Source organism: Oenanthe melanoleuca, chromosome 3, assembly GCF_029582105.1.
Source record: "Oenanthe melanoleuca isolate GR-GAL-2019-014 chromosome 3, OMel1.0, whole genome shotgun sequence".
NCBI lineage: Eukaryota > Metazoa > Chordata > Aves > Passeriformes > Muscicapidae > Oenanthe > Oenanthe melanoleuca.
The window spans coordinates 107875988-107891056 of NC_079336.1; the positions used below are offsets into that span (position 1 = coordinate 107875988).

The 15069-nt window shown below is 41.6% G+C and overlaps 1 protein-coding gene across 4 annotated transcripts in view; it reads left to right on the forward strand.

Moving 5' to 3' along the window:
- The window catches only part of MEIS1 (Meis homeobox 1), a 108970-nt gene that overhangs the window by 52219 nt on the left and 41682 nt on the right, over window positions 1-15069 (forward strand). For all 4 annotated transcript variants that reach the window (XM_056487337.1, XM_056487338.1, XM_056487336.1 and 1 more), the window contains exon 8: window positions 5162-5307. In XM_056487337.1, coding sequence (XP_056343312.1) covers window positions 5162-5307 — 146 coding nt within the window. The remainder of the gene's footprint in view (window positions 1-5161; window positions 5308-15069) is intronic.

Below are 15069 nucleotides of genomic sequence, written 5' to 3' on the forward strand. Positions count from 1 at the left end.
TGAAAAGACCATGAACTTTGGGCCATTATGCTAGGTGTTTCAGGTCATAGCACTGAACATGTTATAAATCTCGTACAGAAGTTGACAGTTTTTGTCCAAACACAGTGAATATTTAAATTATATTAGCTCATGAAATACAAAAGTAAATGCAAACTGTGAAGTTCTAGGAAGCAGGAACTGCTTTTAACAGGAGACATTTGGACACATACAAATAAGTTGAACATAAGGGGCTTTGAGTCAGTCCGCTTAAAAGTTGCTCCAGGCCTTTCCTAGGGCTTCTGGGTGCACCAGATCTTTCACATTTTTTTTTTCCCTGTGAACTCCTTAAAGCAGTATTTATATGGCTATCTATAGCTGGACTGTATAAGCTGGAAGTGTTCATGTTATTTGGTGTACCTCAGCAAAGCCAGTGCCCTGCTCTTACCCCGCCCAGAAAATTGAACAGTAGCCCCACCAAAGCTCTCTCAGATCTCCTGTCTGAGGAATGGGAAGGAGACATTTTAGAATAGTCTGGTTTTCTTTGATATAGAAAATACTTGTCCTCCAAATGCACACTTGATAGTAGGACAGAGCTATGTGGAGTGAGACATAGCCTGTTACATCTGGTGAAGGTACTTTTAGTAAAGCTGTATTTGGAACTTTGAAACTGAGGTTTCTGGTCAGTTAAAATCAATTGAGGATGTTAGTCTAAAGAGCTCCATGCAGAGGCATGGATTTTGTAGTCAAGCAAAAGGCTGGAGTTTTTAGGACATCTGAATTTCCCAACCTTTTAGAAACCTCCATGACTTGGGACTGGGAATATTTATGTCACGTCTGGGCAGCCTCGATGGTTGAGGTTTGAGAGCAGGTTTGGGAGCTGGAGTGGTTGAAAGTTGCCCAGCTGTGCCTCACTGCCAGACTTTCCAGTGTCGCAGGATGATGACATTTAATTTGGTTTTGGTGTGGGAGTGAGGGAGACTTTGAATCATCAGTAAACTCCTGCCATGACCACGGCTGCTGAAGGCAAGTGCCTGTGCCAAGTTGCTCTCCAGAAGCACCTATTTTGTCAACAAAGGTTTATAACATATTACCCAGGACAAAGAGAGCAATACCCACTTGAGGGGCTGCTGTAAGGTCGCTTGCCCTTCGCTGCTTCTGCCTCTGATTTTTGGGGGAGCTAGAGGGGAAGTCGTAAGGGGCAATGACAGCGGAGAGGGGAACGCAGTGAGAGGGGGCCCTGCTGGCATGGCCAGTCTGAGCCATTCAGCAGACTGAATACGATAAATACTGCTTTATCCTTTCTTGAAAGGAACAAGATAGCACAGCCTAAATGCCTGGGTGTGCTTAAATAGGCAACTCTGGGATGCTAGAGCTGAGGGCGTTTGAAATGTGAGCTCCCCAACAGCCAGGGAGCTGCCACAGGTCACCTGCCTTGCTCCATGGGGACTGCCCCAGGTCTGGCAAGAAATCGTCCACGGACGAATTGTAGTACAAATTCCTTTTTTTGTTGGTTGGCCTCTTTCACTAGACCATGGCCTATAAAAAATTGTGTAAAAACAATTCTTAAATATTATTTGAAAGGGCAAGCGGCCACGCTGAAAGGTTTGACAGTTTGACATATAGCGCCTGGTTCTGCTCGCCAGGGAATGGGCGTGCAGAGTCTGGGCTCTCCTTCTGCTCCTTACAGGCTCTGCATTTGTTTTTTTGGTTTTTTTTAAGTAGCATCTAGTTGCTGTGCAGAGTTGCTGTGCTCCCAGCAATTTGACAGGCAACAAGTCTGCTTCAGTGATCTTAAATCCTTTTAGACTAATTTGCGAGCGAGCAGAAAAACAGCTAGCACCTTCGGATCCAGCACTCAAAACCAGGGAATCAGGTATTGCCAATTAAAGTGCCATTTCCAACCATCATATCAAGACAGATTACTTGCAGTTCCTCTGATAATGTCATGCCATGCCTAAAGAGAAAGTGAGACGGAGTTTCTCCATGGACAAAGGATCTGCATGGACCAAGCTGATCGGCAAGCAGTGCAGAGGAAGCATGATGAGGATCATGCACACACCCATGCATATGTGCAGCATAAAGGCAAATGGTGCGCCCGCTTTGACCCCAAATAGCCATGGGCCATCCTGAAGAGCCTGTGGCCCCTCAGTCACTGGCCTGCTAGTTAATTGCCACACGGACTTCGTGACACATGGGCAGATAATATGACATTTTCGGTTTCTGTCACTAGCAAACGCCACAGCATTGCTTGCACTAGTTGCTAAGAAGCTGTCAGAAACCATTAGCAGCTGGCTAAAGTTGCCCTATGGCATTTCCTCATGGCATCAGCAAAACAAGCATAAATCACCCAGCGGAGCCTCCCGCTATACTAATGAGGCTGTAAGCTTGTTTATGGACTAGCATCATTTCTATGATTATTTCCACCTTTTCAGTTCGCCTTCATTTGGCGGCAGGAGAAGTCAACTTCAGGAACAGAGTTGCCACCGACATTTTACAAATGCAGTTCGTAGCTGCTACCGTGTGGCTGGTCAGTGGTGCTTCAAGTTTGTTTAGTGATCTTTAAAAGGAGGAAAAGAGAGGGAAAAAAGAAAAGGAGGGGGGAATCTCTGGAGACCTCACAGAGGTGAGTGTATCGAGTTGCAAAGTAGATGGAAATACTAAAATCCACAATTGACCATTTAGACTTCTCTCTGTGGTTTCAGTCTTTACGGGATCAATTTTCCATTTAAAAAAAGTGGAAGAGGTTAAACAATTTACAGAAGTCTACTGAAGCATTTGCTCCGAGGATAACCGGGCGCTTTCTTATCCTCTCCCTGCTTTTCACTTTCTCTCACTTGTGTCGGTCGAGGCCAGGGTTTATTGTTTTAGGCTTTTCTGAACATACACCAGTATTTACACTGGATTGAAAGCATTTGCTTCCAATGAAAATCTTGTCTTAGATTACAGCCCAGCAGTGTAATTTCCCTCCCAGATGGGAGTAAAGTAGCAGTATTTGCCTAAAAACAGTAGGAAGAACAAACTGTGCATTAAGCCAAGGCTGTTTTTGGCTTGAGCTAATGATGTAACAGAAACCTTTTATTTGGGATAGGTCACTGCCCGGGATTGAAGGAGGTGATCTGGCTCGCGCTTGAAAGGTTTCTCCATTGTATCTACATAAGTCTTCACTTAAAAAATCCTGTTCCTAATGCTTCTGCTTTCATACAGGAGAAATAAACAGGAAAGGTTCTGGGGAGTGTTATAGGTGGAATGCAGAAAGCTTTTCCTCCCCTAATGGAGGATATAATTCAGGTGCCCTGGAGGCATGCTTTCAGGAATTCTCTTGCCCGAGGTAATGGGAAGCTAAGGCTGCTTGAAGGCCTTGATTATCTATTGATGCACAAAGCTGGAAAAAAAGTCATCTCCCTTGGATTATAGTAGATATTTCCATAAATTATCAATGAGTCCTCCTCCCGTCAGGCATGAGGCAATGCCTGCTAAATTAATCTGAAGGGGGTTTGAAATGAGTATATTTTTTTTAAAAAGGGGTGGGGGGAGAGGGTGGGTGGACGATGGCAGGGAGGTGGTGAAAGGCAGTGTCATTAGGTTAGAAGCTTTTCATTTTTAATCAATGAATGCGTAATACTTTTCTTTTCCTTGTTTGCCTCTTGCAGACAGAAAGTATATTAGCTCGTGGAATTTTAAATGCTGTTGAGTTGTTTCCTTTGCTCATGTTTCTTTTATGAATTATTATTTTATATGGTGAATTGCTTCTCTGTATAAAAGCCCTTTTTTACATACTGGGCTTTCAAAGAATTTGTTGGATATCTAATTTCTTCATAAAAATCTTGTGTTTGTCTGTAACTGTCCAAGGTTACAGTTTCATCAAAGACACAGGCCAAGTCATAAGAACAATTATAAATTTGCCTCGGTCAGTAACATGCTAAGAATATAACACTAATAATAGCACGGGGGTTTTTTTGTGCTGAAAGCTGTTAAACAAATCATTATTATGACAGTCTGCATCCCTTTTTAAAAATATATTTTATTTTTGTCCCTAACGGAGATAGTTTGTATTCAGCCAAATTGAGATTACTTTCTTCATCATTTCTTGCCTGGGGGTGCAAAAAACACTTGCCTAATAACATCACAGCTCCATGTTACTGCAAATACAGTGTCTTTGGAAGCAAGGATATGTTGTTCAGTCCACATGCATTCAATGCAAAAGTTATTTGCTCTGTAGGCTTGTTTATAAACTGCTTTCAGTGTTTGCAACAAAAATTGCATGCTGACTTCTAGGCACTGCAACTTTTGTTTTCCCTTGGCCTCTAACCCATCAGCCCAGACCCAAGCAGGCTGCTACACAGTGGCATCCTCCCACAGACGTGTTGCTAATGTGATGAGAACTGTCTCAGACCTTCTCTGCATTAAGGAAATTCATTCTGGATCAGTGGTTGTTTCACAGAAGCAGACATCTATTACAAAAACGGCACACTGGCACAAAGCAGGGTATTAATTCCTAATGGTGTATATCAAATTGGTGCCTACTTATCCCTTTCTGAATTTCTTTTGGCTGGGACTGGGAAGAAGGGAGCCAGTTAGCTACCCACCTCCCATCAAAGAATCAGGGATAGTTGAAAATCTGTAAAAGGCTTAACATGAGCGATGCCTCAATCATCTGTTTTTTTCTAAATTTGCCGAGTGAATATGATGTTGCAAGAGAGCTGCATTCACTGCACTTTTTATACTCCAGGGTGGGACGAGGCACTCAGCTTCACAGGTCATGATCCCCATCCCAGAACACCATTGATACTTTTCTAATTGTCAACTCAGCCAAAGTAACTGATTGGGATAAATCCTTGGGAAGTGACCTAGTGTGAAGAAGAGCCAGCATTTCCACCTTTGCAAGATGGATCCTTGCAAATTTTTTTTATAATTTGTAAGCACTTTTTGTTCTGGGTTACAATGGTAGAGATGGTCACACTGTCCTTCAAGACAAACCAGAATGGGGCCAACACATTTCTGAGCCCCTCCCTCTCCCCGTGTCTCTCTCCCCTCTACCCCCATCTCCTCAACCCCTGGTGAATTACGGTGTTAAAGAATTTATACCTCATTTAAATATTCATGCAGTTTATACCCAAAGCCAGGCTTCGGCTGAAGTATATAAAGGTAGCATAAGTCAAAATTTGATTCACTATATTTACAGGTGACGGCTTGGACAACAGTGTAGCTTCCCCCAGCACAGGTGATGATGATGATCCAGATAAGGACAAAAAGCGACATAAAAAGCGTGGCATCTTTCCCAAAGTAGCCACAAATATCATGAGGGCATGGCTGTTCCAGCATCTAACAGTAAGTGAACTCTAGATCACATATGCAAAATAAAACATGGATAATGTCATAGTTGTAGTAGTCATAGAAAGCAAAAAATACATATGATGTTGCTGCCAGGCAGTAGAGGGACTTTTCTGAGCAGAGTTGTTGTTGTTGTTGCTTCATTTGCTAGATGCCAGGGGAAGAGCATAGAGCGTATGTTTTTATGGTATGGGGGTTTTTTTGTGTGTGTGTGTTGTTTTTAGATTTGTTTGTTTGTTTGAGACACAGTTGTTAACAGGACATCACTGCCAAATGTGGTTTTTACTTAAAGCTTATATGAATATAACCTGGCAGACCTGTCCTGCTTTGCAGTGGGAATCGCTGCTTTGGAGCACAGAGCAGCATTTGGCCCCTGGTTCTGTGCTCCAGAGAACTGCAGAAAACAATTGGAGAGATTAAAAAACAAAGCCAAAAGCAAACAAAGACCTTATTCAGATGTCTGTCAGAGATCATCAGAAGCTTCATGATGAAAGGTCTGAATGTATCTGGTTTAATAGCAAAGTATAATTTTTTTCTTTGAGACGTTCTCATTCCCAGAGTGTAAGTTACCCCTGTATTTAATGTTAGGAAGTGGTGGGGGTATGCACAGTTATTTCTGTTACCACAGCTACCTGTATGGGGTTTTTTATTCCTGGGATTAGAAATCAAAGCTCTGTACAGGTGTGTGGAGTTAAGCTGGATGCTGGAGCTGCTTTCAAGGCTTTATAATATGTACCACACCTTCTAACGTTAGCATTTTAAAAAGTATTTCTAATGCCATTCTCCTTCTTCATCAGATTTTGGTAATCTGTCACTGTTTTTTTATGCACTGTGGATTTCTGGGCTTTGAGCCCCCAGATTTTTGACTCAGCCTTTCTGTGCCAGGAGGATAAGGGTCAGGCAAGGGTTGCTGGGGTGTCTGCAGGTGGTAGTGAAGAAGGGCTCTTGCATCTAGCCCCAGTAGCTGACTCTTTCCTCTGCCTGTAGCTAGGGTCAGGATAAAACTAGAAGCTGGCCAGCTTGCCCAGCCTGGTGGGAGCTCTGCCAAGGATATGCTCGTAAAGCAGGGGAAATGCTCATGCACATCACCCCTCCATCCCCTGCTGAGCCAAGAAACCAGATATCTGCCATGACTCTTGTCAGCACGGGGATCAGGCAGGGAATCCTGTCCTGTGCTGTCCTGGGTTGCTATGAATGAACCTTCATGTTGGAGTCCTACTCCTTGGAGGCCAGAGAGGGCCTCAGATATCTCTGGGTTAATCTCTCTCTCTGGCAGGCTCCATGTCAGCCATGCCACAACTTTGCCAGGTCCTTAGCCTTATCTGGTGTGTTCTGTGCCATCACTTCCAAAGGCTGAGGTCCCTTTGGTGTTGATGGCTCCCCCTTTGTAGGTCCTCACCTGAGATGAGTTGACACCTGGCATCTCTCTGCAGGTGGATGTGAGGTTAAGGACATCCACCCCAAAACAGTCCATGGGTGCTGTGCCAGCAGCAGTGCTCACACCAGCTTAATGCACCCATTTAAGTTCAGTAGTCAGGGGAGGCCCTGGAAGCTCAGCAGTCAGGACAAGGCACACCAGGGAACACTGAACAACTGCATGTCAGTTCCTGTAGTTTCCAGTGAGGAATTGCAAATTAAGTAGTAGAAATATTTTTTCCTGAAAGTGGCCTGTTGCTGTGTTTGTGCTAGTAAATAAACCATCACCCAAGTCTGAGTCCAAGAACACAAAGGTTAATCCTGGCAAACTGTTTGAGCAGTGTTTAGGGCACTCTTAGCCTGGACTGGGTATGCCCCCTCCAAATGCCTTCCTGGGAATATGGCAGAAGGCTACAGGGTGTCTCTAAAAAAGCCTTTGTGGTGGGAGCCACCCTGTGTAGAGTGTTTAACTACATGAGCCTGACCTGACCCTGTAGCTAATTCCATGCTTAGTCTCAAGACCAGAGAACAGGCTGAACAGACCCCTTCACTGTTTCCCCTTGGTTAGGTGCAGGGTTTTAGTGGCTTTTCACTCTTCTCCTGTGTGGTAATAGTGTTCAAAAGAGGAGAGTGCCTGCTGAGCTTGCTGCAGGGCTCCTAGCAGTCCCTAGGAGACAATATCTGGACATCTGCTTGTAAGGTGGTCTCTGCTTCTGGAAGACTCAAACACAGAAAGAACCTTCCCCCCAGGACCTTTGCAATGCTGCATTTTCTATCTTGTAGATTGAGCTAAAGCTTACTTTAAAAATCCACCATCTCCTGTGCAGAGCCAGCCCAGCCATGTGAAGCATTTTTTTGCAGGGCAGTTCTCTTCTCTCCTGGAAGCAGGATAGATCCAGGCAGGACCTTGAGACAGGGCCTAGGTAGGATCTTGGACAGTTTCCTCAAATTAAAACATGTCTAGAGAGCACTGTAGGCTCTTCCAAGTGCTAGAACAACAGAGCATGTTTACAGGCTGCTTGGGGTGCTGTCCTGGCTGCAAAAAAAGCCAAAACAAACCCAGGCCCAAATAATGGCTGCGATCAGAGCTGAGGAGTAGTGGGGGGAGAGACTGAGGGAATTAAAACTGTTCATTTTTGAGAGCATCTGGGCTTCATGGCTGCTCTTATAACACTGCACAGTGGTATGGTGGTGTCTCTACCTGATGCCCTTGCTGTAGGAGGGAGATCATCCTGAGAAAACTAGAGATCCCACACTGCACACTGTTTATTTTATTTATTCATTTGCTTATTTATTTATCAGTGGATTTGGTCTTTTGTGGGGTGAACACAACGTTCTCTCTAAAGCGGGAGGTGAGGAAAGACAGAGGGGTGGTTCTGTTCAGGCAGGGGATATGTCATGACTGGTGATATTTCCCTTTTGCCCCCAGCACTTTGCCTGCCTTCACTTTGCCATCTGAAAACGGCAGAGAAAAAATGAGCAGCAGTTAAGTGCAAAATCCAGCATCCCCTTGACCACTGGTACTTCCTAATTGGGGTGTTAGTTTGGAGTCCTCCTTTTCAAAAATAATTATTTTTTTTCACAATTGTAATATTAATACACATCAGTGGCATAGAATTAAATAAAATAGACAGCAATTGCTGTGTCTGTCATACTAATGATTATTGGTTGGAAAGACCTAAAATAAATACAGTCTTCCAGAAGTGAATAGGTTGGGTTAATTCCTTTTATGCAGTTATTCCATCTCCAAGAGCTTTAAGTCTTCCTCTGTGTACTGACTTCATTTCCGAAGGTTTGTCCTCTAGTTCTTGTTTCACGCTTAGGAGGAAATTCATTTTTTTCTCTCCGGATGCTAAAGTGTTTGGGCAGTAGTTCCCACTCAGTATCAGGCTCCAGCCCACCCCCCTTCCCCCCTAGTATTTTGACTGATGTGCAGAACCGACTTGACATATGCCCAAAGGGTAGGCAAGCGCTGTCCTCTGCAGATGCAGGCAGTATGCTCTGCAGCTTTTTAAGGGATAAATCAGAGGATAAATTCATCCCATTTGCCTTTTTTTTTTCCCATCTTGGAATAATAGCAACAAAAACATTCAGCTAAAACAATTGCAAAAGTGCTGACCAGACTCACACTTAGGACTTTGCAGGATATTTTTTTTTAACTGTTTATTGTTCTGATTTAATTTTGATTAAACATATGGGTTGGATGGAAGAGCTGCTCAGGTGGGCTGTTAGTTGGGAAAAATGTAGTTGTGGAGCTTGTCAAAATTTTTCATGGTAGCTTATGGCACCATCTGGCAAATTTGGAGGTTTATGAAATCTGTTTTTAGGATTTTGCTATAAATTTGAGATGGAAGCCTGTTACTATCTGGAATAAATGAGAGGAAAAAAAAAAAAAAAGAAAAAAAAAAGAAGAAGAATTTGGTGAAGAACAGGTAAAGTTGAGTCAAAATTGACAAGAGGCTTGTGGGGTGCTATCAGATGAGCATTGAATGCCACAGCAAGGTCTGGAGGAGGGACTGGGGTAAACCAGTTCTGTGCTGGTGCTTCTCTTCAGAAAGTCACCCTAAGGATAATTTCAGGGTGTGTTGCAGCCCAGAAATGTTTTGCAGGCCTTTTAGACTTCTAAAAATTAAAAAAGAAAATAAAAATTTTTTTTGATTACTTAACATTCAGGGTTCATCTCTACCACCAAATTTTTCAAGCATAACTCCTCACTGTAATGTACTTTCCTCAACACGAATTATGAAATAAGGGAAAGCTTGGGGCAAGGGGAAGGGAATTAAAAAATCATCTTGCTTACAGTTAAATCTGTGTAAATTTAATTGTGGCAACAGGGTTAGTTTCTGCTTCAACCCATCCTAGGCTTTTGTCCCAGGAATGGCATTATTGATATAAATTGGTATTTGGAATGGATATAAATTACTTTTTGTTCAAAACTAGGAGAAGGGAATTTGTGGGGTGTCATTTCATGTGTTTTTTTCACTCGTGAACACTCTGCATCCTTTAAATCCAGCTTAATTTAAAATATTTGGATTCAAACCTCATTTTGGGGATTATACAATGTAATTGGTTTGTTATATGATGAGTATTTGATGATCTTCACGTTCATCATCTAATCAGGTAAAAAAAACCATAAAATTATAATCCCAAAAGATGTTTAATAACAATTTAAACTATTGAAGGCTTTATTTAAGCACATTAGGGGATTATAAACTACTCTCTTTTAATGGTGCCAAGAGGTAGATTCAAGGACTTCAAACACCTTTTAAAAAACAAATTACCACGATTTAAAAAAATGAATGGGCTGAGGATTTCTTTCATGTAAATCCCATAATTTAATCATTATTTTTGACTGCTTTTAAAACAATTTCCTTAAGAGGTTAAATCTTACTGAAAGGGGAGACTGAGCAGAAAGTAAAAGACATAGCCAAAAGATGTTGACTTTAAAGCAAAAGGATTTTTTTATATTATGTATTTGGATTTTTAACCTTTACTGACTACTTGATGCTATGATATGAAACAAGAAAATTTAAAATAAGCAATATGCAATCTATTTATTAAAGCTGTTATTTATAAAAGAATTTATTGGAAGTAGATATTTTTAATCAAGCTGAGAAAAATAGTCCCCATTGCTTCAAGGATGCTGTCGTGATAGAAAACTTACACCATTTAATTCTGTAAGTTTTCTTTTTATATTAATATTTTACTGGCTAGCAATTCTTTCAAGTTAAAACAAGTTGATTTCATGTTTTTTCTCATCCCTCCATAGTTATGAGATTTTGCCTTGGGAGAAGCATGGGGTTAATTTGGCTGCCTGCCCCTACTCCCGTACAGGATGCTTCCCTGGTTTTGAAAAGGAGTATAGTGTGAAAGGGTAGGTGGGTACAAAACCAGAGTACTGAAAATATGGAAAGGGGAAAAACCAAGTTTTCTTTGTTCTCCTTTTGAGAGATTTGGAAGCATTAAAACAATGTGCAACTTGCAATGAGTCTCCATCCTGCACCAATTGGTACTTGCTCTGCAAAATGCCAGAGGGCTCCTGGAGCTCATCTGTGTAACAGGGGTCAGATTTCCATCTACTGGGCTCGGAATGGGTGGGGGTGTCCTCCCACTTTATCCCAAATACACAGGTCTCCTCTTTCACTTGATTTTATTGTGGACAAAGCTGTAAAAAGCTTTCTTCCACATCTGCAAGACTTCTCAATGCCAGCTGTCCCGAATTCCTGGGAAAAGCCAGGCTTTTTAGCTTGCCTTGAATCATTCATGCACCGCTATCCCCTTGACTGGGGAGGTGGGAGCCAGGGCTTTTCCTGCTGCTGGCAGCAGGAAGACCTGTCAGAACATCCCATTTATCACAGGTGGTGCAAGTAACCCACAATGGGGGTCCTCAGCTCCCTTCTGCTCGGGGAGGGTGCTGTGGGAGTCGTTTCCAATGGTGGAAAATGGGAAGTGTTGTTAATGGAAGAAGATAATTATTCTGGGACTCTGTCCCAATTGAGTTGAGAGCTCCAAAAAGGAGGACAAAGAGGACTTAGGTAACTGTGTTTGAATTAACTTCTTAACCCTTCAGAGTTTTATGGAGGACAGTGACTCTTAAAACCTCCAGCATTTTCTTTAATTGTCCTCAAATTTGTGGCTTTGACCTGCTGTCCTACTTCCAAGGTTTGGTCCATTTTCTAGCATGAAGGAAATTTTGCCATTTTAAAAGAAAACTGTTGAGTTTTGGTGATATCCTTGGCAATGCTGCTGTTGCTTCAGTTTCATGATTTCTTGGAAAGACCATGTTTCATGCACTGTCTCGTAGATTATTTAAGTTGTCAGTGCTAAGCTGTCCTGCAAAACTTTCGTTTTAGGAACAGAAAGGAAAAATAGAGGATGCTTTAGTGAGTTAGTTCAAGGAAAACAGATTATTTAGTTAGGCTCTTCTCACATTCAGAAGTGTGGTGTAGTTACAGCATCTTTTTTTTTTTTACACCTGTGATGTAGCTCCATTTCTATTGAAGACAGCCATCACATCTTAAACTACAGGGTATGTGACATCTCGTAGAGGCTCCTCACAGGTCTTGGGCATGGCAGTGATCCAGGGAAGTATTTTGGTTGGAATCAGAAGGTAGCCAATAACCTGAGCCAAGAAGATTTTAGAGAGAGAGAAAGTGAGTGTGTCTGTCTATTCCCGAAGGTCTAGCCTACCTTTTTCTCAATTTCCCACAGTTTCTAGCTTGGAGGCACCATTGTGCCAATTTGAAAGCCACTAGCACATTAAAGAATTTGAATTATTTTGAAGTTGCTGAAACACATTAGTATTTAGACACTAGCAGAATTTCACATCTGAGTAGAAGCAAGGGAATATTGAAAAGTTGAAACATGATAAACATTAATTCAGATGCTAAATTACACTTGCTCTGGTTGTACTAGAACTCCTTTTGTTTGCATAAATATTCTCGGAAATGAGTTTACCAGAAAGAATGTTTGCAGTAATAAGAATTTTTAAGTCAGCAGAAGATGCTCTGCTTTCTTCTCCACCCTCTCCTTTCTTTTATATTTGCAGCTGTGATATTTTGCGTGTGCAGCTTCAATTTTGAAATTAGCTTCCTCCAGTCAAGACATGGCAATGTGTTACATGATGCACTGTCTTTCTGCAGTCAAAGCAGACATACAAAATTCAAGTATCACCTTTGGAACAGGGAGAGAGGGGGAGGGAAAAAGTTTGATCACCAATTTTTAAATCTGGAAGTATCCATGGAAATATTTTGGCGATTAGTTTACAATATGAAGTGCATTAAAAGCAGCAACAGTATCTTGGCAAGCAGTGGGTGAGCAGGAAATGAGGATAAATTAATGGGCTTGGTTGTTCATTATTAGTTGTTTATTTAGCTTGTCCTCTAACACGGTTGTTACAAAAGAGCTTATGTTGATTCTCAGATATGCTTATGTATGTAAGTGCCAGTGTTAATTTTTTGTTGGAAATCTAACTCCTGAAGCAGTCTCACAGCATGCCAGTGTGCTAGCAAATGACTTAATCAGATCAGGTAAAGTGCCAAAATATGAGGCACCAAACCAGTTGGGCGCATATCTGATGAGATGTGTTAATCTGTGGTGTAAGATAAGCTGCCTTTCAAATAGGGTCACATTTGGATGTGGTACGTCAAGTTGTGTAAGATGCATTCCCTTGCTCTGGCATACACTATCCTACATCTGTTTGCATGAACTTAACCCTTTTCTGGATAAATCAAAGCAGTGATATTGTGGTGAGTATAGTCTGTTTGTTGCTCCAAGACAGGCATGAGAAGTGACTTGATTTTCTACCCATTTTAAAAAAGTTTTGTTTCCCTTTTCCTGCATTTACCTTCAGCTACACAGAATCTGCACTGTTACAGCTTAATGCTTTTTCTCCTTGCATTTATTCAAGAGGCTCTAATTCCTAATATTAAGTACTTATGTTTACTGTCTGAACATCAAAATTACCCAGAGAAAAACTTTCCTTTGGAAGGGAAAGTTTTTTGGTGGTGTAAGTTAAAATTTTCCATGGGTAATGCCATTCTTTCCAACAAAATACTCAGTTGAAAAATCCAATTTTCAATATTCATAGAGTCATTATTCATGGAACAAATGTATTCATAGAATTGTTAAGGTTGGAAAAGACTTTTAAGATCATCAAGTCCAACCAATCTTATCTTATTGATGAGTCATCATTGTACTTCCAGCTCCTCAACCTGTAAGCTACAGCAGTGCTAAATATATGTGTAGAGAGAAGGTAAGTAGGCAGAAAAGAGTTTAAGTTAATATGTAGTTATCTAATTTACCTTGCCTTTTGCATCATTGCCTGATTTAGACCCAGAGTATTTAGTGGAGTGCTCATTTCACTTCAGTGGTGGGCCATCATTTGAATAAGACAAGGTCTAGGAGCCTTACCACTTCATATTTTGCTTTATGAAGCAAAAATTTCTGCCCAGAAAATACTTCTCAGATTTTAGATATAGCATGAATATTCTTTTCTTGGCTACTGGTTGACCTTTTGTAATCCAACCTCTACATCATTAAACATTTGGAAGCACTTTTAAAAACAACCTAACCACAAAAACCTTATTCTCACAATGAGTCCTCTGTCCCAGTGATCCAAAAAGCAAGGTAGTCATGTTAGTGACATTAAAATGGTCACTGGAGTAAAACCAAGGGGCTGTTCATGATATAAGGATGTTTTCCAAGAGCTGTTTTTGAACCCAGAAAGAAAATGGTGGCACTTTGCCTTGGGTGCCTTGCTCTGTTGATTGCTCCAAAGTCAGCTTTGAAGTGAAAGTCTTCTTCCTAGGCTGTCCGTATTCATGTCAGGCAGAGCCTTTGGGGTTCCTAATGGTATTTTTGGAAAGGTAAATGCCATATTAGACAATCTGGCTAGTTAATAGATTCATTGGCAGAACTCCGTTTATTTGCCGTGGATTTCATGCTGATCCAGGAACTGCATTGTACTTGTGTGGGAACAGCAAAGAGGATAAACCTTTGATTTCATTGCTGAAACCTGAGCATGGGTCTGTCAGTGCAGCAGGTTGCAAATCCCAGAGGGCTGTAAGCTGCAGTTGTGGTTGGAACAATTTTGATGCTTGTAATAACCCAAACCTTGGGATTCTTATGAATAAAATGCAATTTTAGTAATGTTTTCATAAACAGCAGTAATAGTGGCATTTTAGTAAACAGTGGCACTACTTGCATCAAAATTGCACCACATTGGCTTTTAAATTTCTCCACCTGTCTGTATGAATAGGATTTTCAATGTCGAGGCACACAGACAGCTGCTGCTAATGTCTTTTTTTTTTCTCCATGTGTAGATAGTGTTGGCAAGTCTGCAGCCATCAAGGCTGGTTTCTGATGTAAAATGGTACCTGACCTACTGGCTTTGGTGCTACAAAAGGAGCAGCTTTAATTACTGATGGTCGTGTTTTAGTTTTGTACTTGTTGATGTACAAAATGTCATTTTAGAGTAGTCTAACCTCTGGTTCACTTCCACCAGCAATGGTACACTGGCTGCAATTATTTTCAAAATAATTTGTGTTCTTTGGTGACAGCTTGCAATCCTGCCTTGTTGTCTCTCAGATAATTAGCAGGGGTCTGGTCCTGCGTCCCCAAGTCTCACTGGTACCCCACACCTTGGAGGGTTGTCCTGATGAAAGCGAAATTGTGCTTGCAAATCCCACTTGATTTATTTCTAGGGCTGTTCCCTCCCTTACATAGGTGGATGTAATACCCAGAAATTCGTGGAATCAATCCTGGTAAGCTAGAGGGTTTACATGGAGGTAGAGTCAGGGCATGCTGCCTCCCTTCCCAGTTATGAACAAAAGGATAAGGCTG